The 27539-nt window shown below is 38.3% G+C and overlaps 1 protein-coding gene across 1 annotated transcript; it reads right to left on the bottom strand.

The window, feature by feature from the left end:
* Positions 1–3416: 3416 nt before the first annotated feature.
* Positions 3417–25988, bottom strand: LOC109052260 (sodium channel protein type 4 subunit alpha B-like). Its single transcript, XM_042727968.1, has 24 exons — positions 25682–25988; positions 25447–25565; positions 25063–25152; positions 24548–24676; positions 22743–22834; positions 22333–22590; positions 22127–22190; positions 21775–21916; positions 21202–21399; positions 20892–21102; positions 20549–20787; positions 20242–20415; positions 12539–12899; positions 10974–11323; positions 9953–10076; positions 9724–9878; positions 9463–9636; positions 8637–8759; positions 8173–8454; positions 8035–8088; positions 7787–7924; positions 7600–7703; positions 7217–7488; positions 3417–6829 (listed from the first exon to the last, which is right to left on the bottom strand). The coding sequence occupies exons 1-24, from the start codon at positions 25949–25951 to the stop codon at positions 5592–5594; spliced, it is 5361 nt and encodes a 1786-aa protein (XP_042583902.1). The 5' UTR covers positions 25952–25988; the 3' UTR covers positions 3417–5591.
* Positions 25989–27539: the final 1551 nt, after the last annotated feature.

Raw genomic sequence — 27539 nt, 5'->3', positions numbered from 1 at the left:
TTTTTACAAAAACATGCAAACTTCAAACGTCCAAAAACATCAAAACATCCAAACTTTTGACCACCAATAGATGTGTGTGTGTGTGTGTGTGTGTGTGCATATATATTACATAAATGATCATACTGTATCTGGACATTATAAGTTATATTACAGTAATGATGGTGAGATTTCTTTCACATTACAGTAATTAGAATTATATTTTTTGAGGTTAACCATTAAAACATTTGTAAATAATGTCACATAATGTCTTAAATGTCCTAAAATAGGCTGTATTTTTCATGCAAAATGTAGGCCTATATTCCTTTTCTTTTGATTTTGGGGTAAAAGATATGACCTCTTTGTGAGATTCACACAATATTCATGTAATATTAATCTTATTCCATATAAGATGTCCATATATTCTGTATATGTATCCAGATTCCAGATCAGATGGTCACTGCAGTCACCCGGATCCAGTAAATACAGACCAGATGGTGGATCAGCACCTAGAAAGGACCTCTACAGCCTCGAAAGACAGCAGAGACCAGGACACCTAGATGAGCCCCAGATACAGATCCCCTGTAGAGACCTTGTCTTTACAGATACTATTTAAACTGAACTGATCTGGATGATGACATCACTGAATTCAATGATGAACTGCCTTTAACTGAAAAATTAGTTTACTGTTGTCATTTTGCATTATTGATGCATTATTTTTCTAATTAATGTTGTTCAGTTGCTTTGACACTATCTGTATTGTTAAAAGCACTATATAAATAAAGGTTGACTTGACTTGACATATAAGTGTTTTCCCTCATGGGTAAGATAATGATTTATAAGACCACCCACTCCATTGGGCACACTGAGCTCAAAACCAATGTTTTCTGCATTTGGTTTACCAAGAGCTAATCTGTCTCTTTTTGCAAATTCTGGCCTCAGATCAGCTTGCCAGAGAAACATCAGAACTGAGAGGCACCACAAGCATTCAAAGATTGTGAGTTACTTCCACCCTGTGGTTACGATCGGAATGGAAGCAGCTGCCAGAGTAAAATCCCCCATGATGCCTCAGCTGTTCATACGGGGCATTCTGATGACTGTCTATACTGCCAAAAAAGAACCCAAAACTCCTTGAAGAAAGCTCTGTCAGGTGGATCTAGGAACAGCATCATTCCTCCACCAACTTAATGATAAGCAATAGTAAGAGAAATATTATAAAGTGCTGCGTTTTGTATGATAATACTTTGTCATTTCATTTCTAGCCACAAGAAGGCGCCACTAAATTCAAGATTGTTTCTAAAGAAGCTGTATTCACGAAATTATTCGATCTTGAAAAAGCTTAAAGTTATTTTAGCGCTACAAAAACAGTCCATTAATGAATCGGAAGTCTCTGAAATAGCTTACTTCCGCTTTGAAAACTAAGGTGGATAGCACTGTGAGCCCCTTGAAATGTTGATCAAAGCATTAAAGATCTCTAAGAGAATGTTTGCAATTAGCTTGAAGTATCATATCACTGATTCTAATGGAGATAGTTCCATCTCAGGTTAAGGTGAGTTGGCACAATGCTGCTACAATCCCATATCTAAGTAGACAGCTTTACATACTGGACACATTTATATGACACTTTCTATATAGAGAACACTGTCTACTGACTCACTTCCACTTCTCTGCCCGTCTGAACGGATATGGGATATCACCCTTACTATTAAACTTTGTAAGACATTGTCCCAATCAGACACATAAAAATAAAATAGCTTAATGGAAGCATGAAAATCTTGGCCGCTAGATTAAAGTCTGTAGAAATAGTCAGACTGAACCCACAGCCTTGGTGTTGCTAGCACCATAATATATACAAAGAAGAGGCACCTGCCCCTGACGCCACCTGCTGCATGTTCACAATGACCTTTGACCTTTTCGTTGTAAACTCTTCTTGAACTTTTGACATCATTGATCCACTCGTGGCGTTATGTTTTCTGCACAAACTCAAGACCTGTATTTCTGTGTCCTTAAACGGTTTGGGGACCAGGATAAGCTGTGCTCTTCCTTTAAAGCAAACTCCACCTTGTTCCCACTTCTTGTCAACTCTTGTTTCAAAGGGGGCGATGTTACACATCTACCCTGGAATGCACTGACTCCATCCCACCCGCTCTCTGATTCCACAGGCTACTCATCACAGTTTTGAGTCATCTCATGTTGCATCTCTTCAGGCAGCTGCGGCTTCTTTGCTTTGGAGGCACTACTCGTTGAATGGACGAGCTTCTCCAGTGCTTCCTTAGTTTACAATAAGGCTGCATGCACACTTGACCTGAACAAAGCTTGTTCCATCCTAAAAATGCTGAGCAGTGAGTAAAGTATTCAGTAATCAGTTAACGAATCACCTCCCACATGTTTGTTCAGAAAAGTTACCAAATATAGGCCGGATCTGTGACTTAGCGGTTAGTGCATATCCTCCAGACACAGTGGTGTTTGTTTGGATTAATAAGGTTCTGGTCTGTGTTGTGTTTCAATCCTTTTATCCACAAAAATGACCTGCCCCCTGTTTCTGTTGATAAACAGCCCTTAAATAAATAAAGCCAGAGAGAGAGAGAGAGAGAGAGAGAGAAGAAAAAAGTTACCATAAAACAAACAATTGCAAACCAAGTCAAAATTGGTTTAAAACGTCTTCTTTCAGTGACATTGCAAATGATGAGGGTTTTTTTCAAGAATATTCTCTCCAGTAATAAACCCTCGACACTGAGTGTGTCATTCAGAAGGCAGTGAGAATAAATGAGCATATTAACACCGCTCGGCTTCCACTCGTCAGAGTGAAAGTGATGCAGTGAACACACTGACCGGCTGTCCTGAGGTCACGCTTCACAGCTGACCTCTGACCTGATTTGTATGTGTGGCACTTGGGCGGCTGTGATCCAGGGGATGCCGCGGTAGTTCTACGACGTCTAGTGAGTGGCATGTGTGCCTATGTGTATAGGTATGAATGTGTGTGTGTCTGTGTGTGTGTGTGAGAGAGAGAGAGTCACTAATGCCTTGTCTGTAGTATTCAGTGCACTTGAAGCCTTCATTTACTTCTACAGTACATGCAGTTTATTCATTTTAACAGATATTTGTCTTTTTACTTTAGCCTTTTAAAGTGTATTCTGGGGTAAGACGATCAAAATGATGTTTTAAATCTGATGGACTGTAAAAATAAAATAATATAATAAACCATTGCTGTTTAAATGCCATCTCAATACTATAAATAGAAAGTATTTTGACCACAAGGTGGGGTACGTTTGCCCTGTCAGCTGGACAATTTGCAATAGAAAAAGTAGTAGAAATAGCAGTATGGAAGTTGTTTTTTTAGTTATTTTTTTAATATTCAGTTTTAATAATAAACTAAGTTTAATTTACTGTTTCTTAATTGCATTACATATTGTTAGAACATTTAAAAAAACAACAAAGACTCAAAAAACTAAAGTTTATTTCAGTCATGTAAACAGAGCAAGAATACAGAGTAACATTTACAAATGTTTCAAGATCTATTACATGCATTCACCAAGTGACAGATACTGTGAGGTGTCAATACATTCAGTGCACTTAACAGTGTTAGTAATGCTAAGCAGAACATAAAACAACATCTAAAAATGATTAAACAAAAATTTCACAATTTGATTTCATTAGAAATTTAAATAATCAGCATGATTTTGATCATTGCATAACATTAAATAGATTTTGATTAATATTGTTATTCATTTGTCTTGTACAGTTTAATAAAAATATATTTATCTTTTTCTGAAAGCATTTGGCCTCTGTAAATAGTAGCATTCAGTTATTCTCCAAATATGGAAATTGTCTGCTTGTGGATTATTATTATTATTATTATTATTTTTATCTCTGTCACATTATTATCGCATAAACAAACTGAATTATGGATATGTTACATTTGTGCTAGTAATCCTCCATCTCTCTGCTCTCCACCCTCATCCGTTGGTTTGCATTCTACAAAAAAATATAATAAAAGTGAAAGAAATGTCATGAATAAAAGTCTAAAAGTATCAGAAACTTCATGTTTAAATGTTCCAACAATTTAGCTCGGAGGGCTTCATTAAACTGGTAGCATAGTGAATGTTTAATCACATGAAATTAATCCTGAAAGGTACAAAATGTTTCACCAATTCAATAAAAAAGTTAAAAAAATACAAATAAAAAGCAGATGAAAAAAACTTCCCAAATACTCTAAACCTGCCAGCAAAAAACAAAAACCTGTTAAAAGTTTCAATCGCTTATGTGAGAGACAGATAAATTGTTAACTTTGCAATAAAATGTTGATCAAAAAAATGACAAAACATTTATGAGTGAGTAACTGTAAATGCTGGATGAGTATAGGTACAGTAAAACATGATAGGGACCCACATTAGGGTCAGTCTTGAGAAATGACTCTTTGAAGGCATAGCAGACATATGAACTGTGTCCACAGAACTTCATACACAGTCTCCACACAATGCTTAGAAAAAGACGGCTAGTTTTTTTACTTCTGACCCTGACACATCCATTAATACATGTAGTTTTTCCCGACATAAAATGCCTTATTCAAGCAATCTTTTGCATAGTTTCATCTACAAAATATTCTCTGTATATTGTGTCATCATTTCCATTATCACTATACAACTGAGCTGAAAAACCTGACATTCAGAACACATCTGCCTATCTGGCTCATAATAAATGATATCTAAAAGTAAAAAATAAATAAAAAATAACCTACATAAATAAGCCAAGGATTCCAGACTATATACTTGCAATAAACAATTTGCAAGTACACCCCGCAAAACAAAAAAGCTCATTAGGCAATTTAAACATAACAGAATCCATATTTACAATATGTTCAGTTGGGTAGCTAACTGTTCAGAAGACTCTTTTATAGTTTATGTGTTTTATGGTCTGACTTAGTTAATCTTAGAGTCATATTTTTGTCTTTGGGCCAACTAGAGATTCTGCTTTTATTTGATTCAAGGTTTAAAATACTACCAGAGTGAAAAACCTTTTTTTATAGTTAACTATTAAGACTAATATACTTTGTTTAATATTGATTATCAGGCCATTTTACCAGAGTTCATTTTATTTAGTGTAAATGGGTTTATTTTAAATACTAGTCACATTGAACTGTGAAAAATTCAGATTAAAAGTAAAAGTCAGATACTACAAAAATGATCTGTAATATACTCTTAAAACACCATTTATTTTAGGCTTTGCCAGGTATCATGGAAAGTCATGGGTTTTCCTTCCGATTCAATTAATTTTGAACGATTAGTAGTAATCATTACCATTTTTCTTTTAAAAAATGTTTTCATTTCAGGCTCTGTGCGTGAAAATCATTGATGTCTGCACTTAGAGCCCAACCATTTCCAGTGCCTATAGACAAACAATTGGTGATCGTCTTCTCAAGGGCAGTACTTAGAGGAACCATCAATTGCATCAGTAATATTGATTATAACTCGTTGCCATTCGCCATACTGACTCCATGAATTTCCTTCATACTGGCTGTTGTGTGCCGAAGTATAACCCTGAACAAACAATCTCCTGAAGGGGCTCTGTGTTGCTGGGCTTTCCAAAGGTTTAGTGTACAGTGTGACTTAAACCTGTTACACAATGGACTCCCTCAATTTTTCCGCAGCGTCTGAGGAGTCAGGAGTGGGAAAAGGGGCAGAGTGCAAGACCACATCTCTCTGAACTCTCACTGGGGGACGCTTAACCCCATACTGTGGTTTCCCACGTTGAGGGAAGGAGAAACTTGTAGGTTTGTTGTCCTCAACGGCTTGGTCTCCATACAGATGGCTCATTTTCTTAGCTATCATCCCCACTTTTTCTGGAGCCTCTTCACCTTGTCTCTTTGAGTTTGTCTTCTCTCTATACATATATGAGGCATGTTTGAGGCCGCGTTTGAGGACGTGCTTGCGGTAGGCACTTTGAATGGTCAAAGCGGCCACTTCTTCTTGCTTCTGTCTGAAAGTGCTGATGATGGGCTCGAACGAAACCATTGAGGGATTGTTGTCCATGAACTTCTCCGCCATAGTTGCTTTCATGGCATCCATCTGGTCAGAATCTCCCAGCACCTGTGTAGTGAGGGCCAGGAGAATGTCCAGACAGTGGATCTTATCGTCAGGGACCATGGGAAGGTCCATTGTGATCAACTTAAGGGTGTTCGGTTTTGGGATTCTCAGGGGGTCTTTCAGTGTGTCGCAGAATTCTGACAGCCTACTGTAAGCGATGAACTGAGAGGCGGTGGGGTCGAACTTCTCCCAGGTTTCATAGAACATTTCGAAGTCATCCTCGCACAAGGGGTCGCTGCTTTCTTCCGTCGCTACATTGAAGTTTTCCAGGATAATGGCTATGTACATGTTGACCACGACGAGGAAGGACATGACAATGTAGCTGCAGAAGAAGACGATGCCTACCGCAGCGCTCCCGCAGTTTCCTCGGACAGGCGATCCCGGGTTCTCCACATCCGGGTCGCAGTCTGGTGGGCTGTTGAGTATAGGTGCCAACAATCCATCCCAGCCGGCGGATGTTGTGATCATGAACAAACATATGATACTGTTCCCGAAGGTCTCGAAATTAAACATGTCATCGATGCCCGCTTCTTTTTTCACATACGCAAAGTTGGACATGCCAAATATGGAGAAAATAAACATGATTAAGAATAGAAGCAAGCCTATGTTGAAGAGGGCAGGAAGTGACATCATCAGTGCGAACAGTAACGTCCGGATTCCTTTGGCACCCCGGATGAGCCGCAGGACACGGCCGATTCTGGCCAGTCGGATGACGCGAAACAGCGTAGGTGACACAAAGTACTTCTCGATGAGATCCGCCAGCAAAAGACCTATGAGATGAGAAATAATCAACAAGGAAATATTATAAGCAGTGATTTATGAGAACTTTGAAACTTTGAACTTTGAAAGTTTTTTTTTTTAATTCCTTTAGTGGTTTTTTTTTCCTTTAATGTAATATCAGGACAGTTATTTTACCCTGACATTTTCTCTGACTTTATGCCTGACAAAAATAAATAAATAACAAAAATATCTAAATCAATTTGGATTCAGAAAAACATGCTCATAATAGAATGGCATAGAGGATGAAGCCATTGCATTAATTGTATTTGAATTTTAAATACATGGAACCAAAAAATGAGCGTCCTGTCATTGACCCATTAAGATTAATTTTCTACTTCATGATTACTTAATGATTACCATCAATAAAGCAGACTTACCTGCGATTGAAAGAATGACCACCACAAAATCAAAAATGTTCCACCCGATGGAAAAGTAGTGACAGCGCAAGGCAATGATCTTGAGAATGCACTCCCCGGTGAAGAGTACGATGAAGACCAAGTTGATAAGGAACAGAATATATTCCTTCTCTTCACTCTGGTCATCTGTCTCCACCATCATGGTCACCATGTTCAGGCAGATCATCACCATAATGAAGATGTCAAAGAACTGCTTGGTGACCAGGTCAAATACCAAACCTTGGCAGCAGTTTTCGAACATCAGAAGAGAAGAGCATCCAGAGGAGAAGAAGGTGCAGTTAATACTCGGATTCAAGTCTATTCATTTTAATGATTAATCTGAGAAAAAGACTGTATATATTACTGTAGGCCGTGGAATTGGTTTCTGTGGCTTTTTGGAGCCAAGTTTCTTCATGGCATTGTAGTATTTTTTCTGGTCCTCTGTCATGAAGATATCAGTTCCTCCTAAGTATAAACAGAGAGACAATTATTCCATGGCAGAAGGCGTTTTAGTGTTTCTTCAAATCCAGAAGACCAAGTGCCAACACTTATCTTTGCCTTTTGTTGGTTGAAATTGTCAATGATGACACCGATGAATAGATTGAGGGTAAAGAAAGAGCCAAAAATGATGAAGATGACAAAGTAAATGTACATGTAGAGGTTTGACTCATAGTCCGGCTGCATTTCAACCTACACAGAGAACAAAAACAATGCTTAAGAATAACACATGTATTACTGGAGAACAATACTGCACATAAGATGTGAGACTGTGCCAAGCAAAAGCATGAAATCAACGTTACTTCACGAGAATCCACAGCACTATACATGATGTCCATCCATCCTTTGAACGTTGCCTTGAAACCAAATGAAAACACATTTTTAAAGTACCCGATTTTTAACATTACAGTTAAATGCACATCTGTTTATGGAGGGCTCACCACTTGCAGTAAGGAGAGGTATCCCATGCCTACGTTATCAAACGTAACCTTCATATTCATCCATCGCACATTTGGATCAGCCTCTGTGAGCTCCAAGCACTCACTCTTATTGTTGACCTGAGTGATTGGGAAAACTTCTTCGGATGTTGAGTTGAAGCAGTAGTAGAACTTTCCAGCAAAAAGGTTGACTCCCATGATGCTGAAGATGAGCCAAAAGATCAGGCAGACCAGGAGAACGTTGAAGATGGATGGAATGGCCCCCACCAGAGCGTTCACCACCACCTGTGCATATTGACAGCGTGAGAGCTTGGAACCAAACCTGAAATTGTTAACCTTCACCGAAGTTGATGGTTTTAAACTTTAAAATGTATTAGATAGTCAACAGCACAATATACAATAAGAAATGTGAGAACAAGGAGAGCTAATAATATTAGGGATTTGAGGGCGGACAGCAGAAAACTCACCTTCATTCCTTCAAACCTGGAAAGAGCTCGAAGAGGTCTCAGCGCTCGCAAAGTCCTGAGAGACTTAATGGCCCCCAGTTCAGAGTAGCCTAAGATATTTGCAGTCAAACTGATCAGGGACACCTGCAGAAATGTAAATACTTCAAGTATATTGCTGGTTATTTTTCTGCAATAATACATCTTTAAGGCATCTCTCAAAATAGTAATAAACAGTAAATAATAGCCCTTCTGTTGCATTTAAAATCCATATTAGTTATCATTGATAGGTTAAAAATGACTTTGTTGTTAGTCTTAAAAAATGATTTTCATAATATATTTGTAATTACATAGTGATTTTGTGTGTGTGTGTGTGTGAATGTGTATTCAAGTCTTTACTGAAGTTTGCAATAAAAAGCAAAATAACATAATTGAAATATGAACCAAATTCAAACGGAAGTGGGATTTGTTGTGACAAACTCAAGTCACAATGATTCCGATTTATGAGTGAAATACACAAGAATGAAACTTTTAGCTTTAAGATGTACACTATCCATACTTACAGCAGAATAATGTAGAAGCTTTTATAAAATATTTGAAATATTACAGAAATTAACAGTAATCTGCACTGTTAGAGGCAGCCTTGTCCTGGATAAGCACCAGGATAATAAATGAAAGTACTGTAAGAATTCATGAATTTTAATGGATGGATTTCCAAATTTGTCTTCAGGATCACAAGGATCTGTTCGTCTAAAGCATCACAGATGAATGAAGTTTCTTAGCAAGGTTAAACATTATTGTCAGTGTACTTTAACTTGAAATATTCTGCTGAATTAGGAAGAATACTTACGTCAACAATGAGAAAGTCCAGCCAACACCATGCGTTTGTGAAATAGACCTTGAATCCATAGGCTACCCATTTCAGAAGCATCTCTATGACAAACACATAGGTGAAGACCAGATCTGCATATTCAAGAATGATTTTAATCACTCTTCGTTGTTCAATGTATATGTCCTCAAATGCCTAATAAAAAGAAACATACATATGAAAAACAAGGTTTCAGTGGGCTGCGGTTAATCAAGTGAAAATATGGTTTATCAGTGGACTCACTAAAGCTCCACTGCTGAGGAGGATCATGAAGATGATGAAGGTTTCAAAATAGCTATGCTCCACAATGGAGTAGCAGGTTTTACGGAAATTCCACCATGCCTTCCCTTTACCTTGGGTAACGTCAAGCTCCAAACAAGGACATCGCCTGATGCAGTCTGGGAATGTCACAACATTAATAAGAACCTAATTCAATACTACACACAGTGCTAAGTCAATGCTCATGTCTCACTCTCTGTGTAGCAGTCCTCAGGGGTGGAGTCCTCCTCTTCCTCTTCTTCCTCTTCTTCCACCTCTACTACCTCAGGAGGTTTGTCCACTGTGCTGCAGGTTGATGATTCATCTCCATCTGTCTTCTGTCCAGATGAAAACACTGTAGGTCAATTTCTGGTATGATTATTACTTTTCACAAACAACTCAATATCCTCTGCTGATCTGAAAACTGGCAAGTTTCATAGAGCTTGAGGGAGGCTCACACATGTCTCCAAGTGGCAAAATCGCCATTGACTTCCACAGTAGGAAAAAAATACTATGGATGACAATGGCAACCACTAACTGTTTGATTACCAGCAATCTTTAATATATCTTCTTTTATGTTCAACATAAGAAAGCAACTCATACAGGTTTGGAACGACATGAGGTTGAGTAAATGATGACAGAATTTTCATTTTTGGGTGAATTATCCAAAGTACAAATTTGCATTTATGTTCCCTCTCTCTGACACATACTGTAGCTAGATGTGAATTGCAGTGCTGTGCAACACATGGGAGCATGACATATGAACTGTGTTACCTGATCCAGAGGCATGCCAAACATGCCAATCAATCAGGGCCAGTGTGCTTCTACAGTACAAATAAATTATGAAAAAAAAGAAAAAATAAATATTATATGACCTGAACTGGAAAGATTTTACAGGGAATTGGGATATAGTGCAGTAGGGATTTACAGCACTGACATGCTTTAAACGGATTGTCAGAATGGGTGCTGGTCAGAACGTTGTTCAGTAAGGTAACTAATCATGCTGGTGCTCTTTCTCATGCCGTCACATGGTTTCTGCCATTCCTTAGACTGACTCTCCAAACAAGATGACCCACAGGGCTCCAGATTGACTTTGTAGGTGTCACAGTATTTGAGACACATGTCTAGGTGTCAGAAAGTGTTGATGGAGGGATGTCAGTGATACTCTGGCAACCTGTTTTGCATTTGTGTGATCTTTCACATTAGATTTAAAAAACAAACAAAAAAAAACTCACTTTACTATTTTTATCAACATCTTCTTTGCCTTCATCCTCAGAAGAGCTGTTGCCATCATCGTCATCATCCAGTTCACCGTTGGCTATAGGCACTTTGATAACGGACAGACTGGAATTCATGGTGGCCACCTTAGAATCAATTTCTTCATTTGCTTTCACACCCTCTCCCTTTGGCTTCAGGCCCAGACATTGTGTGAAATGACCGATAACGAAGGCCTTTACCCAGTCAATGCCTCTTGTCATTCTAGCAATGGCAATCTGCAGATTGTTCATCTCCCCATCATCATCAGACGCTGACAAGTTGTCTCCACTGAAGGAGCTGAGCAGCAGAGCCAGGAAGAGATTCAACACTTCAGGACAAGATTGGGAAAAAAATATAATGATTCAAAGATGAAATACAATGACATACTAAAATTCTGTCTGTCTGTCTGTCTGTCTGTCTGTCTGTCTGTCTGTCTATCTATCTATCTATCTGTCTGTATCTATCTGTCTGTCTGTCTGTCTGTCTGTCTGTCTGTCTGTCTGTCTATCTATCTATCTATCTATCTATCTGTCTGTCTGTCTGTCTGTCTGTCTGTCTGTCTGTCTGTCTATCTATCTGTCTTTCAGTCAGTCTGTATCTGTCTGTCTGTCAATCTATCTGTCTGTCTGTCTGTCTGTCTGTCTGTCTGTCTGTCAATCTATCTGTCTGTCTGTCTGTATCTGTCTGTCTGTCTGTCTGTCAATCTATCTGTCTGTCTGTATCTGTCTGTCTGTCTGTCAATCTATCTGTCTGTCTGTATCTGTCTGTCTGTCTGTCAATCTATCTGTCTGTCTGTCTGTATCTGTCTGTCAATCTATCTGTCTGTCTGTCTGTCTGTCTGTCTGTCTGTCTGTTTGTCTGTCTGTCATTCTGTCTGTCAATCTATCTGTCTGTCTGTATCTGTCTGTCTGTCAGTCTGTATCTGTCTGTCTGTCTGTCTATCTATCTATCTATCTATCTATCTATCTATCTATCTATCTATCTATCTATCTATCTTTCTGTCTGTCTGTCTGTCTGTATCTGTCTGTCTGTCTATCTATCTATCGATCTATCTGTCTGTTTGTCTGTCTGTCTGTCTGTATCTGCCTATCTGTCTGTCTGCCTATCTGTCTGTCTGTCTTTCTTTCTGTCTGTCTGTCTGCCTGTCTATCTATCTATCTATCTATCTATCTATCTATCTATCTATCTATCTATCTATTGTTCTATCTATCTATCTGTCTGTCTGTCTGTCTGTCTGTCTGTCTATCTATCTATCTATCTATCTATCTATCTATCTATCTATCTATCTATCTATCTGTCTGTCTGTCTGTCTGTCTGTCTGTATGTGTGTGTGTGTATATATATATCTATCTATCTATCTGTCTATCTGTCTGTCTGTCTGTCTGTCTGTCTGTATCTGTCTATCTGTCTGTCTGTCTGTCTGTCTGTCTGTCTGTCTGTATATGTCTGTCTGTCTGTCTGTCTGTCTGTATCTGTCTTTCTGTCTGTCTGTATCTGTCTGCCTGTCTGTCTGTCTATCTATCTATCAAAGAAGGAAATCAGCTCACCACTAGATTTCCTATAATCATGACCATCATGAAGACGACGATGCACATGCCTTGGCCAGCTACTTCCATGCAGTCCCACATTGTTTCGATCCATTCCCCACATAGAATGCGAAAAATGATGAGGAATGAGTGAAAGAAATCTGTCATGTGCCAGCGAGGGAGCTTGCAATCCTCTGAGATCTTACAAACACAGTCCCTGTAGCTTTTTCCAAAAAGCTGCATCCCCACCACAGCAAAGATGAAGACAATAATGGCCAGGACAAGGGTCAGGTTCCCAAGAGCACCCACAGAATTACTAATGATTTTTATCAGCATGTTTAGTGTTGGCCAAGATTTTGCCAGCTTGAACACACGCATCTGCAACCAACAGAGTCATGATTTGAATAAATAGTTCAGTACTGAAATTTTGAACATTGCAATTTCAACACTTTTTGTACATAAAATGTATTAAAATGTACTTCTTTATTACAATGCAAAAACAACAGTTTCACTCAATACAGTTTCAAGTTTAGGGTCAATAATAATAATAATATATATATAAAAAGAAATTAATACTTTTATTTAGCAAGGGTGTATTCAACTGATCAAAAGTGTAAAAAAAAAAAAAGAGACATTATTAATGTTACAGAAGATTTCCATTTCAAATAAATACTGTTCTTTTGAACTTTCTATTCATCAAAGAAGTTAGAAAAATGTATTTAACATTGATAAAAACTGTGTTTAATGTTTCTTAATCATTATATTAGAATGATATCATGGAAAGTTCATGTGACACCAAAGACTGGAGTAACTGTCACAGGAATAAATTACATTTGAATATACTGTAAATTAAAATAGAAATTTATAATTTTAAAAACATTTTAATTTTTAAATAAATTAATTTTATCATGATGCATTTTTTGAAACCTGTATGAATTTCTTTCTTCCAGTGAAAAGGGAATTATTTATAGAAAATGAATATGAATAGTGACCACTGCTGTCAAGTGAAATTTTCAACCATTAACTATCATATGGCTACAAAGACTTGGAATATTGATTAATCATTATGTTACGGTTGTGAGGTTTTTGGTGTTGTTCCTGCTGTCTCCTTCTCCTCTAGGATTGGACTTGGATTTAATGAGAAGCCGTTGGTGGTTGGACCAGAGAAAGAGGCCGGGACTATAAAATCCCCTGGAATAACTCTGGAGGGAGCTCCTTGCCTTTCTTTTTTGTCTGCACTTTGTTGTACTGTGGGTGTGACCTGTGAAAGTGTAGTACAATGTTTGTTGTGCTCTGTGTAGTGGTAACAGAGTGCTGTTAGCCACTGGTAACTGTTTTGTGACATGCTCTTAGAAACCTCAGTGCCTTTGTGATCACCTCTGTCAAAGTGAAATGAATTTGAGAAGCTGTAGGGGGTGAGTGCCTTTTTTTCTTTAGGCCAAACGTCCTTATACTTTTCTCCTGTTTATTGGCTAGTTAAGGAGATAGGGTATGTTATTGTATATTTTGTTTCTTTATTTGTGGTTCCTAGGGAAGTTAGTTCTTGTGGGAAAGTTAGTTCTTTTTTTTTGTTTGTTATTTTGGGCATTAGCTCACCCCTGAAGATTTTGCTTCAACTTTTTTTTTTTTCTCTCTCTCTTTTTTTTCCCTTTGTTCAATTTTTTCTGATTTACTCAGGATACTTTGTTAAATCTAAAATGCAATATTCTAAAAACAATCAAGTGAGCAAGAACAGTCTAATAAAAGACTTAACTGAGAAGCAGTGGTTGGGTTGTTTATGTTACTTCCCTGACCTAGACCAGGGACCGTAACATAAATTGGGGGCTCGTCCATTGCATATCAATGAAGATTATTGATAGTGGTTACATACGCAGTTGTTGCCTAGTAATTTTTCTCTGGTGTTGGATGAATTTAAGTATGGAATTTGATTTAACATTGTTTACATTGTCTCCTACTACGGAGGAGTTTAATAAATGTCGTAAAGCTGATTTGTTACAAATTGCAGATTTTTTTTGAAATTGTTGTTCCTAGGGAGGCACAAAAAACAAGTTGTTAAAAAGGAATTGTATGGTAAAACTGGTGGAGGCTGGAATTTTGCCGGAGGAATCTGTGGAAGGAGTAACTGGGGAGGGGGCTAAAGCAGCTGGAGATGGGGATACCGTTTCTTTCCCTAGTATAGATCCTAGTTATCCCCGGTTTGATCCTGTGCTAGCTATTAAATTGAAGGAGTTGGACCTGCAGTTAAAGAAACAGGATTATGATGCGCAGCTTCTTCATTTGCGGACTATTGAGGTGGAGGCTGATAATAAATAATAAACTGCGCAGTTTGGAATTGCAGGCCAGATCATCTCCTAAGGTGCCTGTGCCTGTTCCCAGATCTAGACCATCGTTTCCTCATTTGCCAGGGAATGTACCAGTTTCACCTGTGCAGAATCAAAGTCCACCCGTTTGCCTCTTCTGTTGGTGCGTCTGCAATCAGCTTTGATGTAAGTAAATACGTTACACTTGTTCCTCCTTTTAGAGAGACGGAGGTAGACTCTTATTTTGTCGCTTTCGAGCGCATAGCAGCTACATTACGTTGGCCAAATGAGTTGTGGTCGCTGTTATTGCAATGTAAGTTAGTGGGTAAAGCTCAGGAAGTGTGCACAGCTTTACCTATTGAACAAAGTTTGAATTACGATACTGTTAAAGCTGCTGTTCTGAGAGCGTACGAATTAGTACCTGAAGCTTATCGCCAGAAATTCAGGAACCATCAGAAGATTACTAGTCAAAACATTCGGCGAGTTTGCTCGTGAGAAAACTGTGTTGTTTGACAAATGGTGTGCAGCAAGCAGAGTTACAACATTTGAGCAATTACGTGAACTCTTGTTGTTGGAGGATTTTAAAAGTTGTGTTTCAGAGAACATTGTTGTGTATCTGAATGAGCAGAAGGTCTTGTCCTTAACTGATGCCGCTGTTTTGGCAGATGAATTTGTGCTCACGCACAAAACTGTTTTTACTCCATCTTTGTATAGAGAGAAACACAGTTCATCTGATTTTCCTGTGAGAAACAACTCAAGAGTTTTTTTTTAGGGGTAAGGGAAGAGGAGAGAATAGAGAGGCAGCTTTAAGTGTGTCTCGTAATACAAATGTGGCTCGGGAGGGAGAAAGACGTGTGTGTTTTTTTCTGTCGTGATCCAGGGACATTTGATTGCAGATTGTAAGCGCTGGAATCAGAATAAACCCCCTGAGAAACCAAAGGGAGTTGCTCTGGTTCATACTGCTCCCTCTGTGTTTAATTCTAGTAATCTGCATACAAATTTATACTGCCCATTTATTATGAATGGTTCAGTATCTCTCTCAGGGAAGCAGGGAAATTTGAAGCCGATTTCGATCTTGCGAGATACTGGGTCGGTTCAATCTTTTATTGTGGAAAGCGCACTAGATTTCTCAGAAGAGTCGTACTGCCGGATCAAGTGTGTTAATCCGTGGCATTGAGCTCGGCTGTGTTAAAGTTCCCTTGCACTCTGTTTACCTCCAATCTGATCTGTTCACAGGAGTTGTAAGTTTGGGAGTACGTGCTCAACTTCCGATAGAAGGAGTAGGGCTAATACTAGGTAATGATATTGCTGGGGGTGAGGTGTTTCCGCAGCCCATTGTTGTAGACAAGCCAGATGTGTCTGGGTGTTGTGAACAGGTTGATGTGGGTCAACAGTTTCCTTTTGTGTTTACTGCTTGTGCGGTAACCCATGCTCAGACTAAAAAGTTTGATGATGTTTTAGATGTGTCTGAGACATTTATGACTGACAAAGGTGACAGAAAGGAAGGTATGCAGGCTGTTTTCTCCTAATGTGTGTGTTTCTGACCAGGATGTTGCAGTCCAGTTTGAGTCTATGCTTGGGGCTGGGAAAGAACTGCTGGCGGCTGCACAGAAAGCTGACCCGTCTCTAGTCAAGTGTCTCGCTGAGGCTGTACAAAAAGATGAAGTAGCAGATAAGGATGTGGCCTATGTTTGGGAGGATGGAGTGCTTATGCGTAAGTGGTCCCCATCAGAAAAGGATCTGAGCTGGAAAACTGTGTTTCAGGTAGTGGTCCCTGACAATTATCGTGAACAGATTTTGTGTTTAGCTCATGACCATGCTCTCTCTGGTCATCTTGGTGTAAACAAGACTTTTAGTCGCATCCTTCACTATTTTTATTGGCCTGGCTTGAAAAAAGCAGTTTCAGAGTACTGTCGATCGTGTCATGTGTGCCAACTAGCTGGTAAACCTAACCAGGGAATTCCCAGTGCTCCTCTTCATCCTATTCCAATTGTGTCGGAGCCATTTGAGAGAATTATTATTGATTGTGTTGGTCCATTACCTAAGACCAAGTCTGGTTATCAGTATCTGCTGACTCTAATGTGTGCTGCTACGCGGTACCCTGAGGCAATTCCTATGCGTACTATAAGAGCTAAGAATGTGACTTAAGAACTGGTCAAATTTTTCTCTACATTTGGAATTCCCAGAGTTGTACAGTCAGATCAAGGTACAAATTTTACCTCTAAGCTGTTTTCTCAGGTCCTGAATTGTCTGTCTGTAAAGCATAAGCTTTCTAGTGCTTACCATCCAGAGTCACAGGGGGCGCTAGAACGTTTTCATCAGACCTTGAAAAGTATGTTGCGTACGTACTGTTTTGAAACTGGGAAAGATTGGGATGAGGGCGTTCCCTTGGTCATGTTTGCAGTACGAGAGACTGTTCAGGAATCCTTGGGTTTTAGTCCTGCTGACTTAGTGTTCGGGCACAATGTGCGGGGCCCGTTTTAAAACTGTTTCGTGAACAGTTGCTGGCAGAGACAACCCCCCAAACCAGCGTACTTGAATATGTAAGTTCGTTCAGAGAACGCCTAGGCCGAGCTCGTGAGATGGCACTTTTGAAGTTGGGACGTACTCAGAGCAAAATGAAGACCCGCTTTGATAAAAAAAGTGTCTATCGAAGTTTTCAGGAAGGTGATTTGGCGCTTGTCTTTCTGCCTCTTCCAGGGTCGCCATTACAGGCAAAGTTCTCGGGTCCTTATACTATCAAGCAGAAATTAAGTGACACAGATTATGTCATTAATACTCCTGACAGGAAGCGAAAGACCCGAGTGTGTCACATAAATATGCTTAAAGCCTATGTAATGAGGGATGTAACTCAGAGGGAGGTAGTTCAGAGTTTGCCAAAAGTCACTGATTCCATCTCTGCTGCTATGGCAGCCGTGTATTGTCCTGAGGAGGATGGGCTTAGAATGCGAGAGGTCTCATGTGCTCTGCTGGACAATTCAAAGCTTTTAGAGGACTTAATGTCCCATTTGTGTTACTTGGGTGAAGCGTGTCGGAATGATGTTATTGCGCTCATTAAAAAGTTTCCTGTTCTCTTTTCTGATGTGCCTAGTCAAACCACAGTACTGGAACATGATATTGATGTGGGCGATTGCTCTCCTATCAAGCAAAATTCTTATCGAGTAAACCCCATCAAGAGAGGAATAATGCAAGAAGAGACTGCATACTTGTTAGAACATGGTTTCGCTGTGCCAAGTTCCAGTCCATGGAGCTCACCCTGTCTGTTGGTGCCTAAATCAGGTGGGAAGTTTCGATTCTGCACCGATTACCGCAAGGTAAATTCCATCACAAAACCTGACTCCTATCCTTTACCAAGGATGGATGATTGTATTGATAGGGTTGGCGCTGCAAAGTTTGTAACTAAGCTTGACCTGTTAAAGGGGTACTGGCAGATTCCTTTGACAGCCAGGGCTTCAGAGATTTCGGCCTTTGTTACGCCTGACCACTTCCTGCAGTACAAGAGGATGGCGTTCGGTATGCGAAATGCACCCGCCACTTTCCAACGCCTAATGAGAATAGTGCTGGCTGGGTTAGAGAATTGTGAGGCATACTTGGATGACATTGTCGTTTATTCATCTGACTGGCAACAGCATCTAACAAGTCTGTATGCAGTTTTTCATCGACTAAGTGATGCATCTCTTACCTTGAATCTTGCTAAATGTGAGTTCGGTAAAGCTGTCGTGACATACCTTGGGAAATGTGTGGGTCAAGGACAGGTGCGTCCTGTCGACATAAAAGTTGAGTGCATAATTGATTTTCCAGCTCCCAAAACAAAACGAGAGTTGCGTCGTTTCTTGGGAATGACGGGATATTACCGAGCTTTTTGCAATAATTTTGCTGAAGTTGCGTCACCCCTTACCAACTTGCTTGGTCAAGCTAAAGTTTTCGAGTGGACCTCAGAGTGTCAGTCAGCATTTGATGCTGTTAAAACGTTGATGTGTAGTGCTCCGGTTTTATCAGCTCCGGATTTTTTCGCGACCATTTAAATTGGAAGTGGATGCGAGTGAGGTGGGAGCAGGAGCAGTCCTTATTCAGGAGGATGATACGGGAATTGATCACCCAGTATCTTATTTTTCAAGGAAATTTACGAAATCGCAGCAACGTTATAGCACAATCGAAAAGGAGGCTCTTGCGCTGTTGCTTGCACTGCAGCATTTCGAAATTTATCTTGATGCTTGTAATGTTCCCATCCTGGTGTATACGGATCATAATCCCCTGGTTTTTCTTTTTCGAATGTCAAATTCAAATCAAAGACTGATGCGCTGGTCTCTTTTGATACAAGGTTTTAATTTGGAAATTCGGCACAAGAAGGGTTGTGAGAATGTGCTTGCTGATGCCTTGTCACGTGCACCATGTAACCTTGGGGATTGAGAATTGTCTTGTAATTACAAATATTGATTTGTAATTTTAAGGGTGTGGGTGTTACGGTTGTGAGGTTTTTGGTGTTGTTCCTGCTGTCTCCTTCTCCTCTAGGATTGGACTTGGATTTAATGAGAAGCCGTTGGTGGTTGGACCAGAGAAAGAGGCCGGGACTATAAAATCCCCTGGAATAACTCTGGAGGGAGCTCCTTGCCTTTCTTTTTTGTCTGCACTTTGTTGTACTGTGGGTGTGACCTGTGAAAGTGTAGTACAATGTTTGTTGTGCTCTGTGTAGTGGTAACAGAGTGCTGTTAGCCACTGGGTAACTGTTTGTGACATGCTCTTAGAAACCTCAGTGCCTTTGTGATCACCTCTGTCAAAGTGAAATGAATTTGAGAAGCTGTAGGGGGTGAGTGCCTTTTTTCTTTAGGCCAAACGGCCTTATACTTTTCTCTTGTTTATTGGCTAGTTAAGGAGATAGGGTATGTTATTGTATATTTTGTTTCTTTATTTGTGGTTCCTAGGGAAGTTAGTTCTTGTGGGAAAGTTAGTTTCTTTTTTTTGTTTGTTATTTTGGCATTAGCTCACCCCTGAAGATTTTGCTTCAACTTCTTTTTTTTGTTTGTTATTTTGGCATTCTTTGTTCAATTTTTCTGATTTACTCAGGATACTTTGTTAAATCTAAAATGCAATGTTCTAAAAACAATCAAGAGAGCAAGAACAGTCTAATAAAAGACTTAACTGAGAAGCAGTGTTGCGTTGTTTTGTTACTTCCCTGACCTAGACCAGGGACCGTAACAATTGAGAAGACTAATTGAATTTTTTTTTAATTAGTTTTGTTTTGTTGATATTGTTTCTTCCCCACTTCCAGTAGCTCTGAATTCTTTTGTTTTTTTTCCATATGAAGTATTATGTTTTTGTTTGGATCAACGGTGAGTAGCTAACTGATGTCAGAATTTTTTTTTTCTGCATTTTGTGAAATATCCCTTTAAGAGTCAGTCAGAAAATGAAGTTTCACATACCAGACGGAAGGACCTCAGCACAGATAAGCCCTCAACATTGGCTAAGCCCAACTCCACCAGACTCATGGTCACAATTATGCTGTCAAAAATGTTCCAGCCAACTTGGAAGTAATAATATGGGTCCAGTGCAATAAGTTTTAGCACCATCTCTGCTGTAAAGATACCAGTGAAAACCTGCAGGGGAAAGAAGACATCATGATGCAAGGAAAACATCAGCTTTTGTATGCTGGCAAAACAACTATAAAGTATCAGTGTTCAATATACATTTTAAAGGCTCAAATTAACATTGATAGGTAGATCAATGTACCAGGTTTCCCACTGTCAACATGTGTTCGAAATGTTGAGTCATAGGATAGTGCTCCATAGCCATGAATAGAGTGTTGAGCACAATGCAGATGGTAATGCCCAGATCCACAAAAGGATCCATTACAATAAGGTAGATAAACTTCTTAAATTTCACCCATGGTAAGCAGCAATCCCATTTCAGGAATATGTCAGCAAACTTGTACCAGCAGGGAGGACACGGCCTTTGAATATCTTCCAGCTCTATTGATGAAAGTATTTTAACAGACAAAACACAAACATTTGATTTTTATTTCTTTAATTGTTGGGGAACTCACTATTTACACTAAAGCGAAATGTGAACTTACCATCTAAAGCATTGTCTGTAGCGCTCACTGCACTTGGTTTTCTCATCTGCGAGTTAGGGACTTCTAAGTAATTCATGCTTCCTTTGGATCCATTTGACTTTGAGAGGGGTTTCAATGCGATCCCGTCATAGTCGTTCTGAATTTGGTCATCGTCACCTTTCTTTTTGCTGGATAATGATGTCTTACTGCCATTCACCATGCTGTTCTTTTGCTGCGACAGCAGACAAAATCAGAACTAACAATTAGTATTATTCTAACCAAATGATCCAAGGCTCTAACCTAAGCTGCAAAGCTTACAAATACGACAAACCTCAGCTTGTTTCTTGAGCTGTTCCAGGATTTTTGCATACTCTTCCTCCTTTTTTTTAGCTTCTGCAATGGTGGCTTCATTCTGTTCAGCATATGCCATGGCCACCACAGCCAGAATCAGATTGATGAGGTAGAACGAACCCAAGAAGATGATGACTACAAAGAAGATCATGTACGTCTTCCCTGCTGCACGGAGCGTCTGAAACATTTTTGAAACTTTTTATGCAGTTTTATGTCTCAAAAGCATAGAAAACAGTAGTTATTGGAAAGCCTTCTTTATTTACTGTGTCCTTTCTAAATAAAATATTCATTTTCTTCCAAAAAAAAAAAAAAATTCTCTCTGACCCTAAACATTTAAAAGGTAGCACACATAAAACAGGCATTCACTTTACGTTAAGCAATTTTTTTTTGTTGTTGTTGTTGTTATAATGAATTGTAAGTATTGTACAAGTTTTGTTATGGAGCAGTTTGTTTCATTTTGTTAACCTTATTAAATATTATAACAAAATGACACTGGATTATCAATGAAAGAAAGCAAAGAACAATGTGACATTAACAAGATGCATAAACCCACCAACTGGAACAAGTTCTCCCAGAAATCTTGAGTCATTAACCGGAAAAGGGCTAAGAAAGCCCATGCAAAATTGTCATAACTAGTGTAGCCATAATTTGGGTTTGGGCCAGCTTTTAGGCATGTGTAGCCCTCAGGGCACTTCCTGTGAACAGCAATGGCAAACAGGTAATTTAATCAACAATATACACGCATTCAGTTTGCTGAAAACTGCTTCTTTGAATACAATCAGTCTATAGTTCTTTTAAATTTCAACTTGCTGGTAACGCACAATGTCAATTCAAAGTTGATTTAGATGATTAAATATATAAAGGTTGATTTAGATGATATCAAATATCATATTTGAAAAACATACCCTGCATCAGAGCTGTTCCCACAAAGTAACGGATCCATATGGCCAGGCACATAGTAGTAGTTTTCTATGGCAAAGGAATGGAAATCACTAATCAAAATCACTGCAGGCACACAAAAAAATGTTCAAAATGAAGTAAGCAACAAGTTTTCATTCATTTTGAGCTGACATTTCATGTCACATCACTGAGGTAAAAAGTCACAAGTCACCTGGATTGTCAATATATTCCTGAAAGTTGAATGTGCTGTTGGCTGTTTCAGTGCCATTGATGTCTGTGTGATTGAAGAGCACGGTCAGGTTATCACTATTGCTCCAGTCAAAAGACTTGATGCACTTTTGCCGCAAATTTCCCATAAACAGTTGCAGGCCAATGAGAGCAAACACGCTGAGACAGAAGACAGTGAGGATCATGACATCCGCCAATTTCTTCACCGCCTGAATCAAGGCACCAACAATGGTTTTAAGACCTGGAATTTGCAGTTAAACAAAACCTCAGCTGAAGGATTCCCAAATTATACAAAAAAAAAAAATAACAAACTGACATTAAAGTGCCATTTTGACTTCAAGTGAGTAGCATTCATATTTCCTGTAGCCATGTGAAATGACATGCTGTATTAACCTGGAATTACAGTAATTGTTTTTAGGGCCCGAAGAACACGGAAAGTCCTCAGAGCGGATATATTCCCCAAGTCCACAAACTCTGTGACGTACCTGTGGATGAAGTGAATTCAATTCAAGATTACAATGCATATTATTTTAAAACCTCGCAATTATTCCACTGACACTGTATAAATCCTTGAACTGTATATATGTACATATATATAAAATCCTTGAACTGTATATATGTACATATATATAAAAACTGCATAATACCATTACGTCACATTTTTACAATTTGGGCTTTTACCAAAGATTGACTATTGTTTTTGTTGTTGTTGTTGTTTGTTTGTTTTAAATAGTGAAAAAATGTATATAAAAAATAATTTAGTAGAGCACCAATATAGACTATGTAATTAAATGGATAGACAATAGTCAACATTACATTTAACTGCAACAGGTTCCAACACGTTTGCATTGATCCAGATATATATTTCTGTAAATCTGGTCATGGGCAATGAAAATGATTTATATACAGTATGTAAATTTTTTATGTTCTTCTATTGCAATATTTATGACTGAAGAAATTGTGCATTCAAATGAATCTCTTTTACTGAAGTGAAACTTCTTAGACCATATTTTTATAAGAGTCTGCTCAAGCAGAGTCTCTCTTGCTGGGGTAAGAGATATGTTCAGTGTAGACTATATTTAGCTTGAGTGCAACAGTCGATCACAGAAGCCAAATGGCATCATTATTTGTATACTATGGACCAATAGCAAGTGAGATGCCTGTTGGGCAACTGGATCACGGCATGTAATTGTGAAGTCTGTGAACTTCAGGCTACTGAATTTATGTAAAAGTAGTACAGCAGACATTTACTAAAATACTGTGAGAGAGTATTGAGAGAAATAAGCATTGATGAAATGTATTGTTTAAAAAAAATCCATCATCCTGTAGAACTCACAATTTATACACTGAGGATTCACTTGACTAGACATCACACTAGAAATAACACTTATTCAGTTATTCTGATAACATGCAACTAAAATAGTTCAAAGATGATGTATACTTATATACATACATATAAAATACTTTTAGGTATTGGTACCAAGGAAAACTATGGATGACAGCAGAGGGAATGCAGTAGTAATAATGGTAAAACTTGGGATCTTAAAAGTCCTCATACACCGTCAGAACTACAAATCAAACCTCAGCCTTTTAGTGTGCTGAGGAGGGCCAAAGTGTGAAGATGAGATTTACTGCTAAGAATAGGCCTGGTAAGTGATCTCGCTTTACAAGTGGATAAACATTTTCATTCAGCCAGGCTGTGATTGTAAAGGGAGGCGAGGATGGACCTTAGGGACACGTATGGAGAAGCTGAGGAGGACTGTCTTCAGAGGACTAGGACCTGCGCACAGCCTGGTTACACTTTTTTTTTTACAACTGACCTTTGACCTCTCACATCTAAGTGGGTATTTTCACAATTCTTCTATGTCTAATGTGGTTGCCAGACCCCAGCTATCTCATGCGCCACATAACATGACTGAGCAAAAACCGATTAGTCATACTACGCTGACTATTCAGAATGGCATCTGATTACGGAAACTGCTGTTAAAAATAAAACTGTAAACTATTGCAATCCTCTTCTGAACAATCCATTTGCATTTACAGTAACTACAACACTAATTGAACTATTTATAATGCAACATTTTGTATTTCACATTTAGCATATTTTGCACATTTGTCAGTGCATTTACAGTCATAACAAATGTTTGCACTGGCTTGTTTAACCTCTGATTTTACATTCAGGTTATAGACATACTTACGCCATGGTGATGACCATAAAATCCAGCCAATTCCATGGATCTCTCAGGAATGTGAAATCACCGATGCAGAAGCCTCTGGACAGCACCTTTACAAGCGCCTCAGAGGTGTAGATGCCAGTGAAAACGTACCTAAGAGGGACCAAATTACACAATAAACAACATAGGCATATATATGTGTCTCAATAACTCATTTTATGTGGATTATATGTCTAGAGCATTAAATAACAGGGTTGTGCACCAGAAATAAATTAAGAATGTCTTTACATTTTCCTGAATTTGAATTAAATGATAGATAGATAGATAGATAGATAGATAGATAGATAGATAGATAGATAGATAGATAGACAGATAGACTGACAGTGAGGTAGGTTGGGAGTTTGATAGATAGATAGATAGATAGATAGATAGATAGATAGATAGATAGATAGATAGATAGATAGATAGATAGATAGATAGATAGATAGATAGATAGATAGATAGATAGATAGATTTTTGAAATATGGTGCAAATCTTACTCTACTATTTTATTCCATGCTGGAGGGTCACTCATCGTCATGAACACGCAGTTTGACAAGATGGTTATCATGATGAACATGCTAAATAATTTGTTGTGATGTAAAGGAGAACTTAGAAGAAATTATTTGTGAAATTAAACAAGATGTCTAAGTATTACACAAAGTTAAGATGTCAACTTAAATCACATATGGAAATTAAAGAAAACATTGTTTTATATATATATATATATATATATATATATATATATATGTGTGTGTGTGTGTGTGTGTGTGTGTGTGTGTGTGTGTGTGTGTGTGTGTGTGTGTGTGTGTGTGTTGATATGTGTGTGTGTGTGTGTGTGTGTGTGTGTGTGTGTGTGTGTGTATATTGAAAATGAAGGATATGAATGTATGAGTATTCTTATGGCCACTCGTCGAATAGGGTTGAATGGACTTAGAATGTAGCATGCAGGTTCAGCATTGAATCTGTATATTGTATTCCCTTTGGTGACCACGATGAACGTCTGCAAAACAGAAAAAGAGACACAAAATCTCTTGTGGATTAAATATTGTTCTGATAAACCAGATCCGTAAATATTTATTGACATCTGGGCTTTGGTATTTCGCTTTTGCCACTGACTTTTTTTGCTTTGTAGAATGGATCCAACTCTTCAAGAGGAACATTGAGGAGATTTGGTGGAGGGTCTCCGTAGATGAATGGTAGGACCTTTCCTGCTTCCAAATCACTGCTGGGTTTGGGCAGATCCTCCTCAGGCACCTCAATATTCGGTGCCTTCATCTGCTCCTGCTCGGCGGCTTCTTCTGCCATCCGCCGCTCGATCTCGGCGAGCGACTCCAAAGTGAAGGGGTGGAACACATCGGCACCTGTGGGAGGGAGCAGGCTCGCCATCTTGACATTCTGCTGAAGGAGGGCTGCCACCACTTTGGGGTCTCAGTTGTGCCCTGCTGGGATATTTATATTTCATATTATAAACTGCATTTACCATCACAGTCTAAATTCTGCTCACATGCAAAAGTTTTTCTGCACACATACAAAAGTTAAAAATAAAACAGGCTATTCTGAGATAGTTTAAATATAGTTAAAGTCACATTTTATACATTACTGAACAAAAGTGGTGTAAGGTTTTTTGTTTTTTGTTTTAGAAAAGAAATTGATACTTTTATTGATACCACAGTGATGCATTTACAGTATCACAGTAAAGATTTTTACATTCTATTTCAAACAACTGTTCTTTTTGTTCGTAAAAGAATCCTGATAAAAATGTATCCACCAAAATATTAAGCAGCACAATAGTTTTCAGTATTGACAATAATAAATAATAAATGTTTATTGAGGAGCAAATCAGCATATTAGAATGATTTCTGAAGGATCATGTGACCCTGAAGACTGGAGTAATAATGCTGAAAATTCAGCTTTGCCATCATAGGAATAAAATACTTTCAAAATTAAAATAGAAAAGAGTTATTTCAAATTCAGAGAAATTTTACATTATAAATATATTTGAAATTAGAATAACTGTTAACAATATTACTGTTTTTACTGTAGCCATTAAAAAACTTTACCAAACACAGACTTCTAAAATAACAGGTATATATATATATATATATATATATATATATATATATATATATATATATATATATATATATATATATATATATACACACACACACACACACACACACACACACACACACACACACACACACACACACACACACACACACACACACACACACACACACACATACACATACAGGTGCTGGTCATATAATTAGAATATCATCAAAAAGTTGATTTATTTCACTAATTCCATTCAAAAAGTGAAACTTGTATATTGTATTCATTCATTACACACAGACTGACATATTTCAAATGTTTATTTCTTTTAATTTTGATGATTATAACTGACAACTAATATTATTGTTATTATTATTATTTATTCTTCATATAGTGAGATGGCTTTATTTCTCAAAATTACAAAAAGTCTTACATACAAGGCTCTTTCTTTTTTCAGGACAGGACAGGAGACAACAATGAAAACGTTCATTTAAACATAAATCAAAGCATAATATTCCAGTTTAACTAAACTGTACATCACTGTTAAAGTGCATTTACTATCACAGCACCATCAACAAACAATTATGTTTGAGCTATACAAAAATAGGCTTCTCTCTCTATCAAGTGCCATATATAGACCAAACAAGTAACCTGTTTCTGAAACCTGTAATTTTGAAACTTCCAGTTGACGAGGTCATAGTTTTAGGTTCAAGATTCAAGATTCAAGATTCAAGGTTCTTAGCTCTGTTTGGGTGAGCAGCATGATTCCTACACCAAACCTCCATCAGGTTAATTTTTCGCTTAGGCATGGCTGCTGTGTGCTGAAGTTTGTGGGCCACTTTTTTACTCTTGGGTTCAGCTGGACCAGGATGAGACCCTGCCCCCTCAGAGTTACAAAACAATTCAGCACACAAAG

The sequence above is a fragment of the Cyprinus carpio genome, chromosome A3 (assembly GCF_018340385.1).
Source record: "Cyprinus carpio isolate SPL01 chromosome A3, ASM1834038v1, whole genome shotgun sequence".
NCBI lineage: Eukaryota > Metazoa > Chordata > Actinopteri > Cypriniformes > Cyprinidae > Cyprinus > Cyprinus carpio.
Note: the sequence above shows the minus strand (reverse complement) of the source record. Positions and strands in the feature narration are given on the sequence as shown.